The sequence below is a fragment of the Cavia porcellus genome, unplaced genomic scaffold (assembly GCF_034190915.1).
Source record: "Cavia porcellus strain 051 isolate PalLab524CR breed Dunkin Hartley unplaced genomic scaffold, mCavPor4.1 scaffold_23, whole genome shotgun sequence".
NCBI lineage: Eukaryota > Metazoa > Chordata > Mammalia > Rodentia > Caviidae > Cavia > Cavia porcellus.
Window position 1 is genome coordinate 42027059 of NW_026947506.1, and position 13461 is coordinate 42040519.

Consider the following 13461-nt stretch of genomic DNA (forward strand, 5'->3'; position numbering starts at 1 on the left):
AAGGATCTGAAGCATGAACTGAAGCCCACGGAAAAGAACAAAAAGAAACTTCAATAAAGAACAAGGAAGTCGCCAGTGGGGCGGTGCCCTCTCCCTGAGATGGGACTCACTGTGTAAGAGGAGGGCAGACACACAGTGACTGCTGGTGACCCCAGAGGCCTCCACCGAGAGATACAGCAGTGGAGGGGAGCAGCGGACTCGAAAGACTGCACTAGCTCATCCCATGGGCCAGGAGTGTGACTGGCCAGGAGCCGCCCCAGAGAGGGTTGCCGGCTCCATCTACGGGCTCCCAGCTGGGCTCAGGCCTACAGAAGGTAGCTGGTGGCTGCAGGCTGAGGGAGCCCGGTCCCTGCCAGAATGTGCATTGGGTCGTGTTTTTATGAGTGAGAACGTGGTTTCTAGCCTCCCTGTGGTCGTGGTTCTGTCTTCTTTTTATCTCCTCCCTCTATCTTTCCATTTAGTCCTCTGTACCAGTTTCCCAAAGTCAGCATAAAATCTTTTCCCCCTAGCCTTACCTCTAATCTCTTCCTCTTCCTCTCTGTTTTTTCCCCTAACCCCTTTTCAATTTTAACTCCTGAGGGTTAAATGGTTATATTAGGGATTTATATACTGCATATAGTTTTCTAGTTTATTTTGGTTTTGTTATACAATCACAAATCTAGTTCACATGGTTAAAGGTGGCAAATTAGTTGTTACCTCAGATTGACACTTCCTAGGCTGTGATTGATGCTATTGTTACTGCTGATGGTACCACTTTAGGCAAAAATTGCACGATGGTTCTAAACAGCTATTCTTCCTGGAATTCCAAGACTGAGATTGCCTAAGGGTCATAGGAGACACTGTCGCAGAGTGCCAAAGAACCAGGGGCGGGGTCAAACAGGCAGCAACTTCTCATCCCCAACAAACTGAAGAGGTAGGATCTTACAACAGACTCAAAACCCAAAAACTAGCTACACCTGGAAGACACCTTGGGTTCTAAATACTAGCAATAAAACAACTCACCACAGGCAGTTTATAAGCATCACCCCAGGAATTAAACTAAGAAAAGAAAATGAGAAGATGCTTAAATAAGATGCAACCCCAGATATCCAGTTGACCAAAGGCAAACCCAGGGTGCAAGGAAGTGGAACATTCCAAAAACCTCCCGCCTGACCTCTCTGAAGTGCTAACAACAAAGCAATTGAGTGAGGTTGTAGAAAAAAATCAAATCAGACATAATTTCTCAGATAACTGCAGAGATGGCGTCCACAATGAAAACCATGCCTAGTGACTCTAGAGCAGATACAGATAAAAAAAAAAAACAGTGGAGCTTAACAAATGCTCAGCATAGGAAAGAAATGGAATCCATAAGGCAGATACAAGGAGATATCCAGGAGAATAAAAATTCCATTGAAAGTATTTACAGGAGGGTAAGTCAGTGTGAGGACAGTATCTCAGATATAGAAGACAGGCTTATGATTGATGATCATGAAAAGAAAGATTTACTTTTTACTTTTTTATTTTAAAGAAAATAAAACAAAAGAAACAAAACAAGGCAGAACAAAGCAAATCAGAACAGAACAATGCAAGTAACACAGGACTTCAAAACAAGACAAGAGGACCTCAACAGTGGCTACCATAATGTCTCATTTTCTCTTAAATAGTTGACCATATCCTTCACACACAATAATATCAAACATAATAGTATAAAATCAATCAAAAGAATGAAGGCATTACAGGACTTCAAAACCAGATAACAGGAAATGAACAATGGCTACTATAATATCTCATTTTCCTCACAAAAGTTGTCTATACCATCACACATAATAAAATCAAATAAAACACAATAGAACCAATCAAAACAAAAGAACAAAAGCATGACAGGACTTCAAAAACAAGATGATAGGAAATCAGCAACGGCTACCATAATGTCTTGTTTTCTTCAAAGTAGCTGTTTATACCATCGGACATAATAAAATCAAACAAAACAAAACAGAATAAACCAATTAAACAAATGAAAGCATTATAAGACTTCAAAACAATGTAACAGGAAACCAATCATGATTACTATAATACATCCCATTGTTTTCAAAATAGCTGCCCATACCATCAGACAAAGTAAAACCTAACAAAACAAGACAGAACAAAGCCAAATCTAGCCAAATTATGAAAACAATACCAGAGTCCAAGACAAGACATAAGAAATTAACAGTAGTTACCACCTTCCCCTCCTCAGTGTTTCTCCCCTATCACTCTTATAATAACTATTTTGCTTTTGGATCCTGTTAACAACTCCTGTTTCTTATGCTAAGGTTCACATATATGAGTTCAAACTGTTTCACTCATGAACGTGACCTCTAGTTGCATCCATTTACCTACAAGAGCCTTGAGATTATTCTACTTTCTAGCTGGATAGCCTTTTACTGCATGAAGAAAAGAAAGATTTCTTGGGGCTGGGGATTTAGCTCAGCGGTATATGCACCTGCCTTGCAAGCACGCAGTCGTGAGTTCGATCCCTGGTACCGATTTAAAAAACAAAAGATTTCTTAAAAATAACCAGGGATCATGAGAAATCAATCCAGCAGCTGCTGGATGATGCAAAGAAGACTAGCAAGATAGATTGGAGTTAATGAAAAGGCAGGAGATAGCACAAATGATATAAAGGAACTGTTCACAGACATCACGGCAGAAACCTTCCCTGGTAGAGAAAAAGAATTTGACATATAGATAAGTCAGGTATATAGAACTCCAACTAGCCATGATTAAAAAAAATCTACAGCCAGGTGTGTAAATTCCAAAAATGCAACACAAGAATTAGAATCTTAAAAGCTGTTAGGGAAAAGAAGCAAATCACCTATAGAGGAAAGCCCATTAGAACCACAGCTGACTTCTCAGCACAAATCCTTAAGTCAAGGAGGGCTTGGAATATTTCAAGTTCTAAAGGAAAACAGCTTTCAACCCAGATTGATGTACCCAGCAAAACTCTCTTTCAAAACTGATGGAGAAATAAGATAATTCCGTGACATCTAAGGAAGTTTATGACCACCGAACCAACACTCCAAAAGGTTCTGCAGGACATACTAGAAAGAGATAACAAAGACTACACCTCCATGAACCCCAACAGAAGAAATCCACCAGGAAAGGCAAACAATTAAACAATTAAACAGTGGGGAAAGCCAATAGGAGGAAAATAACATGCAAAGATAAGTCAATACATATGAGTTATAACTATCAATGTTAATGGTCTCAATTCACCAATCAAAAGACACAGACTGGCAGAATATAGTTCTCTAGGAAACTATGCAGGAAAACACTGACTTAGAAGACTTACTTGAAGAAATTAAAAACCTCACACAGAATACAAAGACAATCTGAACACATAGAGAAATATGGTGTTTTAGATGAGAAGGCAATATAATGATGTACTCAAATTTCTCCCAAAATAATTTATAAATTCAAGATAATGCCAATAAGAATGCAAGTTGGACTTTTAAAAGGAGCCCAATAAAACTATTCTGAAGTTAAAAACAAAACTGACTTAGGATACTCTGGTGGTTGTAATTCAAGATGGCTGCACTCATGTCAAGCTGAAGTCATGTCTGCCTGCACTGCTTTCCCTTGGGCTGTCCCAGTTAGTACGCTTTCCTCTGTGTGCAGCTGCCAGCACCATCTTCCTCACTGCCCCTGGGGACTTGGATATATTAGACTAGAGGTGCCAGCAAATTAACACCCCCAACGCTACCTCCATCAATGGCGATGGCAATGGGTGTAAAACCATCCCAGCTTCCTTGCCCCGGGGCTGAGACAACTGGACCATGCACTTTACATCATCTGCCATAGTTTCTGTGTTTCCTGATCAGGCCTGATGGTGCCTAATCTTACTGGTTGCTTCCTTCCCTGCTGATCTCCCTCCTACATGAACTGCATTCTCCTTTATCTCAAGGTCTGGTTCTGGAAGACCCCAAGTCACGTCACTGGTTTAAATGATGATAAGGGGAGGGGAGAGAGAGAGAGAGAGAAAGAGAGAGAGAGAGAGAGAGAAGAAGAAGAAGAAGAAGAAGAAGAAGAAGAAGAAGAAGAAGAAGAAGCAGCTGAACTCAGGAATCAGCCTGATCTGGATTTCACCCGACACCATTTAATTTCTAGCTGTGTGATGCTGGAGAAAGTTTTTTTCATCCCTCATGCCTCAGGTTCCACATCTGTAAAATGGGTATAATAGAAGTATCTATTTTATAGATCTAACCTGAGGGTTAAATAAAAGCATTAATGCATAGTATTGGGTTCTGGCTGTAACCATGTAGGCAAAATTGGTCTGAGGTTAAGAGAGTCCCCTCTTCCTCAGCAAAACCTGTTATATGACTCATGAACAATGAATTAAAGCTCTTTAGCAGTAACACAGCTGGTAAGTAAAAAATTACCATTATAAAACCTAGGGATAAAAGGGGAAAGAGATCAAAGGCAAGCCCTTAAGTCTCAGTGGTGGGAAATGGTAGAGAAATACAAAACAATAGTCCTCAATCCTGCTCTAAAGATGCAGATTCTTTTGATTGATCATTTTTTTTCTTTTCTTTCTTTTTTTTTTTTTTTTTTCCTTTGGTACGTGGGATCAAACTCATGACCTGTGCTTGCCAGGCAGGCACTTACACCACTGAGCTAAATCCTTGGCCCCTAGGATGCAGATTCTTGGGCCTGGGCCCATACTGGGGCCCAGAAATCTGTATTTCAGAAAAGTTGCCCAGGTGACCGTGATACCCAGCCAGGGTGGTCAGGCTCCGTCTTCTACATGGTGGACGAGGGACTGTGCAGAACAGAGGGACTTTGGGTTTCAGCCTTGGCTCGTGGGTTGGGCATAGGACTCCAGACTCCCTGCCCAGGGGCACCTGCTGAGCTGAGACTGGTTCTGTCACCTCGTCTTTCAGGTGGCAGGTGGGACCGCAAGACGAAGGTGAGGATGCCGTAAAGCCACACCTGTGCGAGTCTATGAACTTTTCCTAGCTTTCATCTTCTATTTTCTCCTCCGATCTCTCTGTCCTCTGGCTTTCTCTCCTCACCAGCCGGACACCCTGCTGGAGGCACCATGTGGCGATGTGACAATGGGATCCCTGCCAGGACCCCCAGCCAGGAGCTCTCAGAAGAGCCAGATTCTCCTCTTCCTTCTCCCTATCCTATACTTCAGGGAGACGTCTCTGGGATTAATCTTGTTTGGCAGAGCAAGATGTTTTGTTGCTTCAGGCTGCTGGAATGTACTGGGCAGCAGTTCTTAAGCCGTGTAAAATGAAGGCTTCCAGAGAATTCCACGACCTTGCTTCCCCAGGTTGAACACCTTTATCTTTCAAAGGGTAACTATATAACTTCTCAGATTTTCAGATCTGTCCATTTCCAAGGAGCCCCTTCAAAAACGCATGGAAGTTTCTTCCTGAGAAAGCTGTACACCCAGGCAGGCTTCAGAAAAATTGTTCCATTACTGACCACTATGTTCTGGCTAAGTGTCCCTTCAAGGTCCCTGGTGCTTTGGGGAGGTGGTTGAAACTTAAGAGGAGGGGCCTCGTGGGAGGTCTTTGGGTCACTGGGGAGGTGCATCTCCTGAAAGACACAGTGAGACTTCTGGCCCTGCTACTATTTTTTTCTTTCTGGCTCTGAGCTGAGCTGTTTTGCTCAACCATGCAGTTCCTGCCTTTGCCGTGTCTTAGCACAACCACCAGAGGCCTCAAAGCTTCCTTTCAGTCATGGACTGGAACCTCCAAGACAATAAGCCAAAATAAACCTTTCGTCTTTATAAAATGAATACCTCATGTACTTATAGTCACGGAAAAGTGGCTGACACACAGACTATCCTTGGGCAGCATGGGATGCCCAGCCCCAAGAAGACCCAGGAGAACCCCAGGCTCCGTGCTCCCAACCCTCTCCTCCTGGCTCCCACTCTGCTCCCTCTCCAAGCGTCCCCCTTCTTTGCCAAGGGCTATCAGCACTTTGTACATACAGCTTTTTGGCCTCTCTGTTTACTGATTCCAGGGCAAGGCAGTGGGGGAGAATGTCTTGAGGCCGTTTCCCTGGGAATCATTTTAGTTTTCTGGCTTTGTAGCTCCTGAACAATTTTGTGCACATCTGGGTGGCATGCTGTAGACACTGCCCAGCCACCACATTGCCAGGGCAATGCCACCTAGAGAAACAGCTCTCAGAATGAATCGAGAAGAGCTGCACATCTCCCAGGCAACTGGCAGATCGTTCCATATTCTGGATGTTGTGAATTACGGGACTCCATTGAGTCCGTAATTCTTCCTTTCTATGTTGGCTAAAACATCTTGGAAGGGGGTTTTCTGGCCTCTGCTGCCTCAGATCTAGCCAGGCATGACTTGCTCCTTGCTCTCATAACTTTGCTTTCCCGCAGAGTCACTTTGTTTTTGTTTTTTTAATCGGTACCAGGGATCAAACTCACAACCATACGCTTGCAAAGCAGGCGCTTATGCTGCTAAGCTAAATCCCCAGGCCCCCCCCCCCCCGCTTGTTTTTTTGGCTGCTGGAAAAAGCCTGGGCAGAGCCAATCTTGCTGCCTATTCCCAAGGCAAAGGGCAGGGGACAGGGCATTGAGCCCCTCAGGGGCAGGACAAAGAGACAGACCTGGCTTTGAACCTTGGCTCTGTCCTTAAGAACTGTATAACCTTAAACAAGACACTTTCCCTCTCTGGCTACCATGTCATCAACTGACAGGACTTTTCAGCTCCATTATAACTGCATAGGATTACTGTTGACTATGCAGTCCGTCACTGACTGAAGTATCTTCACATGCAGACCACGAGTGCACATACAGAAAAGTCTGCGGATCCGAAGAGTGCAGGGTATCCGCCCTGAGCTCAAGGGACAGAGACCTCCAGGACTGCTCCTCGGGCCCAGGTCACTGTCCCGGAAGGGAAATCACCATCCCAAGCACCACCATACTTTTCGATTTTGTACTTTACACACGTGCACTCCCACTATAGAACTCTTCCTGTCTGGCTTCTCGGCGCTAGGCCATCGGATACATCTCTACGGTTGTGTGTGAGTCTAGTCCGTTCTCGTTGCTGAATGTGTTAATGAATAGTAACTTATTTTCTATTCTACTATCGATCGGTGTCTGGATGTTTTCTAGTTTGGGACTTAAGAGGTTAAAGCGGACTATCAACCTGATTGCCCAGGGAATTAGGAAACACACTCTGGGTACCCTCAGAGAGTGCCTTTTTACTCTCTTGTTGTATCTTTTAATGAATCTAGGTGAAATTTTTTATCCAAATTTTAATAGACTTCAGTTTATCAACTTTCCCTCTTGATCATTAACATCTCTTGTACTCTCCAGCTAAGCCATGGTTTCCCTGGCTTCCAAGCTGTCTTAGCCAACATAGAAAGGAAACTCAATGGAGTCCCGTAATTCACAACATCCAGAATATGGAACAATCTGCCAGTTACATGCCGTAACTGTTTACTGTAGTGAAAGCTGGCAGCCTGCCTTGGGGTGCACGCCTGTATTCCCAGCCCTCTGACAGGCGGATGCCGAGACTCACAAGCTCCAGCCCATGTTTGGAAACAGAGATTTAGACGTAGCGAGACCCTGTCTTCAGATCTAAAATAAAAAAAGGTCTAGGGATGTAGCTCAATGCAAAGGCACTGGGTTCAATCTTCAGTATAGCAAAAACAAACAAAAATATCCCTTGCGTGTCCAAAGGGGCTCGTGAGATGGGGCAAATACAGCCTAAGGAAGAACATGACAGCTTAGCTCAAGCTGTTGCAGCAGGCATGGCTGGGGTTGCAGGTAACCCTCTGCCAACACCTGCTTACTGGGGACACATGCCACTTTTTCTGCTTACAGAGCACCCTCGCTGTGCATGTGAGACAAGCCACAAGTGCGGGACACAGCCCTCAGCCTATGGCTGTCCTAGAGAACAATAATTGTTCATTTTGTGTTTGTTGCTATGCTGGGGATTCGACTCAAGGCCTTAGCACTAAGCTACAGCCCCAGCCCATTTTTATCCTTTTATTTTTAGGCAGGCTCTCACTAAATTGTCCAGACAGAACTCAAACTTCTGATCCTCCTGCCCCAACCACCCAGAGTGCTGGGATGACGGCGGGCACCTCCATGCCCAGCTGAGGTGGGCACTGCAGACCTCCAGAACTCCCAGTAGATCACAGCTCCAGCTGCCCGTGGCAGTAACTTGAAGCAGTAAAAACAACCCGGCTGCCGGTAAGGAATGTGCTGGAAAAGGACTGACCTACATTTCTGTGGAAATATTTATATTCCCCGTTAAATTCCATGTTTTAAAACCCTGAGGCAGTTCAGGGGGTAGAAATAACTGAGCATAGATTCCAAAAGTCTTGCTCTGCCCCTTCGGAAGACTCTCTGGCAGATGTCACTGGCTCTTTCTAGAACTCCTTTCTCTCCCTTTCGCAAGATCTTGCTAAAATATAGAATCCTGGGTCACCCTCCCTGGTGGTCTAGGACAGGGCTGGGGCTTATACATATTTTTAAAACCTCCAGGTGACTGTCAAGTCAGGGATCATTTAAATTAAAAGAGCTGTGATGTCACCGAGGCTCCAGCACGACATGCCAGGTACTAAGGGGACAGGAACAGCACTCACATCACTTTTTTTTCTTTCTTTTTTTTTTTTTTTTTTGGCCTTTTTTCTTTTTATTGGTACCAGGGATCAAACTCGCGACTGCCTGCTTGCAAGGCAGGCACTTATGCCGCTGAGCTAAATCCCCAGCCCCACTCACATCACTCTTGATCGCAAAGGTTACTGTTGGGCAGCTCTGGGCTGACATCCTGAAACCACTCAGCTCTCACTAAAAGAAAAGCAATGATCAGAAGATAAACAAAACTTTGCCCAAGAGCCCGAAATCTATTTGGAACAAAAAACTGTGTTGCAAAGTAACTCAGGACAGTTCCTAAGAATATTACTTAATTTCCTCAACTTCTATTTTTTAATCCAGCGTGTCCTGATTCAGCCCATATTGCTGGGCCACAGCCTGCATGATGCAGGTGCCCCTCCGCTTGTCCTGGGCAATATGTGACCCATGACCACGACATTCCCTTGGGGAGTGGCTCGTGCCTTTTGCTTGGATCATGAGAGCCACTTTTGTTTTCAATCATAAAATTCTCTGGAATTATCCTCAGGGACCACTCAGTCTCAAAAAGGGGAGCAGACTGGAGGGACTTGGGAGATCTCTGTGACACACCCAGCTCACATCACCATGAAGAGCTCCCACCTGGTCTTTCCCATTCTCCTGGCCTTCCTGCTGAGTGGCCACCCTGAAGCTGCCATGCGTATGTAGCTGTCCCTGTGCCCTTCTGTTCCTGCGCTCCTTCCCAGGAAGGGCGTCTCCAGATTTACCACCCCCTGCATTGTTTTGAGAGGTGCCGGTAACGTGGCTGAGGTCTGCTGCTTTCACTATAGTACTAAGGCACTGCCTGTGAGCTGGGTGCGCTCCTACAAGCTGACCAGAAGCAGCTGCTCATGTCAGGCTGTCATGTGAGTATTATCTAGGGGCTCTGCACCCACCAGGTCCAGGGCAGACCCCACGGTGGCAAGGCTGAGTTCTGGGTTGGGAACCTGCCCCTGCAATAGCACACATGACTCCAGTAACATGTGCCAGCCCTGTGCCAAGGGCTGGGTATGAAAGAATCATGGTGGTGCACACCTGTAGTCTCTGGGTTCAATTCCCAGTATGGGGGGGGGGGAGAAAAAGGGGACAACTCTTCTGTATCTTATTATAGTCTTCTAGTCAGAGATATACAAAGTATTTTATCATGATTGTGATGACTTTTTAAAAGAGATAGCAGGAAGGAGAGAGCGAGACAGAGAAAGACAGAAACAGAGAGAGAGACAGAGAGACAGAGACAGAGATAGAAAGACAGAGAGACAGAGAGAGACAGAGGCATAGAGACAGAGAGAAATAGAGAGACAGAGAGACAGAGAGAGTCTGAGACAGAGACAGGAGTTTGTCATGGTCCTAGAAGAACCATAACTTGGCATCTAGAAGGTTCCCCCAAGGACGTGCCACTTACACTAATAAGAAGGAAGAGTGGCAGTCCCAGGTGAATGCTCAGGGAGGAGGGAGGATGCTCCAGGCGGAGGGAACAACAGGTGGGTGGGACAAACAGGTGCAGGAAAAATAACCCTGACCCGGACACCGCCGAGAGGTAGCCAGGGGCCAGTCTTGCAAGTGCTTGTCCATTACAAGAGAGAGTTGCTGGTGGGAGTAAAAGAGATCATGTGTGCAAATCACTTAGCACTGCGTCGGTACATAGCAAGCACTGAAAAACTGGAAGCCACATTTCAGTGCAAACACAAGGTGGAGAACCAGCCTGTGCTCCCCAGGGGCACGGAGCTGCTGAGTGTCGGAGAGGATGCAGCAGGGGGAGGAGGCTCCACCGACCAACCTGCGTGATGGCCTTTGAGACAGAGTTAAGGATGGAAGTAGGGCATGGCAGGGCTGGGGATTTAGCTCAGTGGCTCAAGCGTCTGCCTGGCAAGCATAAGGCCTTGAGTTCAATTCCCAATACCAGAAAGCAAAGAAAGTGGGAACAGAGGCCCTGGGAGGAAGTGCCTTGGGACGTGGAATGCTCTACTCTTCCTCTTCTTAGAGTGCTGGTTGGATTTCTGGAGTTTTAAGGGTGTCCATGCAAATGAAAAAAGAAGGAAAACATGGAAACAAAGCTTTTGTAAACGGGGAGGAGGGGTTAAAGGGAGGATAGGGGAATGGGAAAAAAAGGTAAGAACTTTCAACAGTTTTTCAGGTAGACACATGTAATACAGAGGGTTAGTAAAAAAAAACTGAGATTTAAAAAATAAAAGTAGGGACATTCATGCTTACCAACAACTTGCAAAGCAATGACTCTGGCACCAATTAATAAGTGACCCTCGACACACCGAGGCTCCACATTTACAGAAAGGAAGCAAGAGAGCTTTATCAGTTATCTATGGCCGCATAACACACCACCCCAAAACGGAGTAACTTCCGAGGGGGCCACTGATTTTCCTATTTCTCATGGTTTCCGTGAGCCAGGAATTCCAGGAGGCGTGACTAGGTGGTGCTGGTTCTTGAGTCTGAAGTCAGAGGCTTCCTGGGCTGGCGCAGCTGCAGGGTGGCAGGCATCTCTCCAGGGCCTCCTTGCTATGTGGTCTCTGCCCAGCTGGCTTGGCTTCTTCCCAGGGCGGTGCCCAGGGTGGCAGGACTTCTTACAAGGAGTCTCGGGCCTCCAGCACTAAGTGCTTTCCCATCTGGATGTCACAGAGCTTTGCATCACCATATCCTACCAGTCAGCCAGTCCCCAAGCCTGGCCTTAATCAAGCAGAGGGGACATACGTGATGGTGAATAACTATGGTGAATGCTTCTTTTAAAAAATTTATTATAATAAAAGACGTAATAGCATAAAGAATACTCAGAATACTTCCTTTTGCTTCTTTTTTCAAAAATGTTTTATAATGAAAGATATACTGCCAGGAATCCCTCCCCCCTCAGAATACCTTCCTCTGCTTCAAATGCACTTCTGTTAGTTCCCGGAAGCAGCTCTGGAAGTCCTCCTTTGGGAGCCTTTAGTTACACTGTTGTGGCTGCCTTGAGCCCTGAATTTATTTGAAATGTTTCCCTTTTATGGTCACTCTGACTTTGGGGACGAGCCCGAAGGCTCAAGGTGCCAGATCTTCTGAACAAGGTGGCTGAGGACACACGGCCCTGGCTCTGTTAGCCCGCCTTTCCAGTGGATGGCACTCGGCAGCCACAGTCACTGTGGTTTGTTTGGTTTTTTTTTTTTTTTTTTTTAAATCGGTACCAGGGATCAAACTCACAATTGCCTGCTTGCAAGGCAGGCGCTTATGCCGCTGAGCTAAATCCCCAGCCCCATCACTGTGGTTTTGATCACACCTTATATTCCCAGAACTGCTTCAGCAAATGCAAAGAAGGAAAAAAGGAAAGAAAGACAGAGGAAGAGGAGAGAATGAGACTATGGAATTAGTGTGTCCAAAGCCAGGGGTGCTTTGACAACTCGGGACCTGTCTTTTACTGTAATACATTGTGACAATGTAAAACTCACTGTGTATGTTGATACCACATAGCTCTCTCTCTCTCCCCATCAATGGGAAAAATGTCAACGACATTTGCAATCATGCTTTGGAGCTGCCACAAAGCTGCTCGTCTCTCTTATTTTACGGCTGCGTTGGCTCCATTTCCCTGCATGGGCCAGGGCCAGCCTGAGAGCCCCGTGGACACTACCTGACCCCTGGCATGGCTCTGGTCACTTCTGAGCACCGTTGAGGTGCTAAAGCTGGAGATTCAGAGACACTGACTAGGGGGCCCACTTTTCCCAAGCTCACAGCATTGTGAGGGATAGAAGCTGCCTCCAATGAGAAACCTCGCTAATGTGGTTATGAATACAGTGCCTTGATGGCAGGGTGCTGAGGATGGGGCGGTTCATAATCCATGAATGCAGTAAAAGCCATTGAATTGTAATTACTCACTCGCAAGAAAGCTGTGATGTTAGAATGAAAGCATTACATGTCGCCGTAGCAGTGCAGGCTGCAGATTAGATTTGTTGAGATGGCTTTTGCCAGCAGTGCGCCTGAGATTGTGGTTTCCAGGGAAACAGAGGGGAGAAAGGCAAGGATAGGAGAAGAGCGGACAGGACCAGAAGTGTGGGAGGGTGAGAAGACTCACCAGGGAACTGCCCCATCTTCTGCCTCTTCCCAAGAAATCAGAGGCCTTGGGATTCACTTATCTGTGTCTCTTTTCCACAGATTCACCACCAAAAGAGGCAAGCAGGTCTGCTTCCGTCCAAAGGCAAAATGGGTACAGCAATACATCTCCTGACTTGAAAGCTCAGAAACAAACCTGACCCTGCCCAGAATTCAGCCCAAGGGCACCCCAGACCCTGTTCCTGGCTCTGTTGGCCTCCATGGAGCCTGGAGAGTCCTCTCCAAGGTTCCCAGGGTCCAGATGAGGAGCTTTTTTAAATAAAGATTTCTCGTAAAGGTTTTTGGTCTTCATCAATAAGACCTCAATTTTCTTGAAGCAAAAGAAACTGAGTCACTGTGAGTTAGCTGGAGGCCTAGCAGGCCTCTAACTCCTATAGCGACCCTGGTACTGAATTCTGCTGGGTGCATTTGTTTGTGCTAAAACAAAAACACCTTGAAAAATGCTTAGTGTATGTTTTAACATTATCAAGAGAGATAAGTTTAGGTTATTTGGAAAAATAAACCCTGTGGGACATCTTGAAACCACTTCGTGCTGGTAAATGATGAATTACTATATTAGGCAGTATTGTTTTCTTAAGAAAACAAGACATTAATTCACGAATATAAAATATTATCTACCAGCCAAGCTCTCTGTGAGGCTCATTAAAAATGCTAATATAGCTTTTGATGTTCTTAGTCCTATTATCAAACTACAGGCTCCTTGAAGCCAGAAGTTAAACCTGTCTTTGCACAAGTGAAGGACCCTGTAAATACGTGTGGGA

General features: G+C 45.6%; 1 protein-coding gene across 1 annotated transcript; it reads left to right on the forward strand.

Annotated features, from left to right (window-relative positions):
* The first annotated feature begins 9199 nt into the window (after positions 1 to 9199).
* LOC101789361 (C-C motif chemokine 26) lies at positions 9200 to 12953 on the forward strand. The gene is made up of 3 exons (XM_005003754.3): positions 9200 to 9272; positions 9363 to 9477; positions 12743 to 12953. The coding sequence occupies exons 1-3, from the start codon at positions 9200 to 9202 to the stop codon at positions 12813 to 12815; spliced, it is 261 nt and encodes an 86-aa protein (XP_005003811.1). The 3' UTR covers positions 12816 to 12953.
* The last annotated feature ends 508 nt before the right edge of the window (positions 12954 to 13461 follow it).

Bases quoted from the DNA above. Each gene is read 5' to 3' on its own strand.
- LOC101789361 (XM_005003754.3), top strand. From the start codon at position 9,200: ATGAAGAGCTCCCACCTGGTCTTTCCCATTCTCCTGGCCTTCCTGCTG. The intron at 9,273-9,362 runs GTATGTAGCTGT...TTGTTTTGAGAG, and splicing joins CCACCCTGAAGCTGCCATGC to GTGCCGGTAACGTGGCTGAG. The intron at 9,478-12,742 runs GTGAGTATTATC...TCTTTTCCACAG, and splicing joins TGCTCATGTCAGGCTGTCAT to ATTCACCACCAAAAGAGGCA.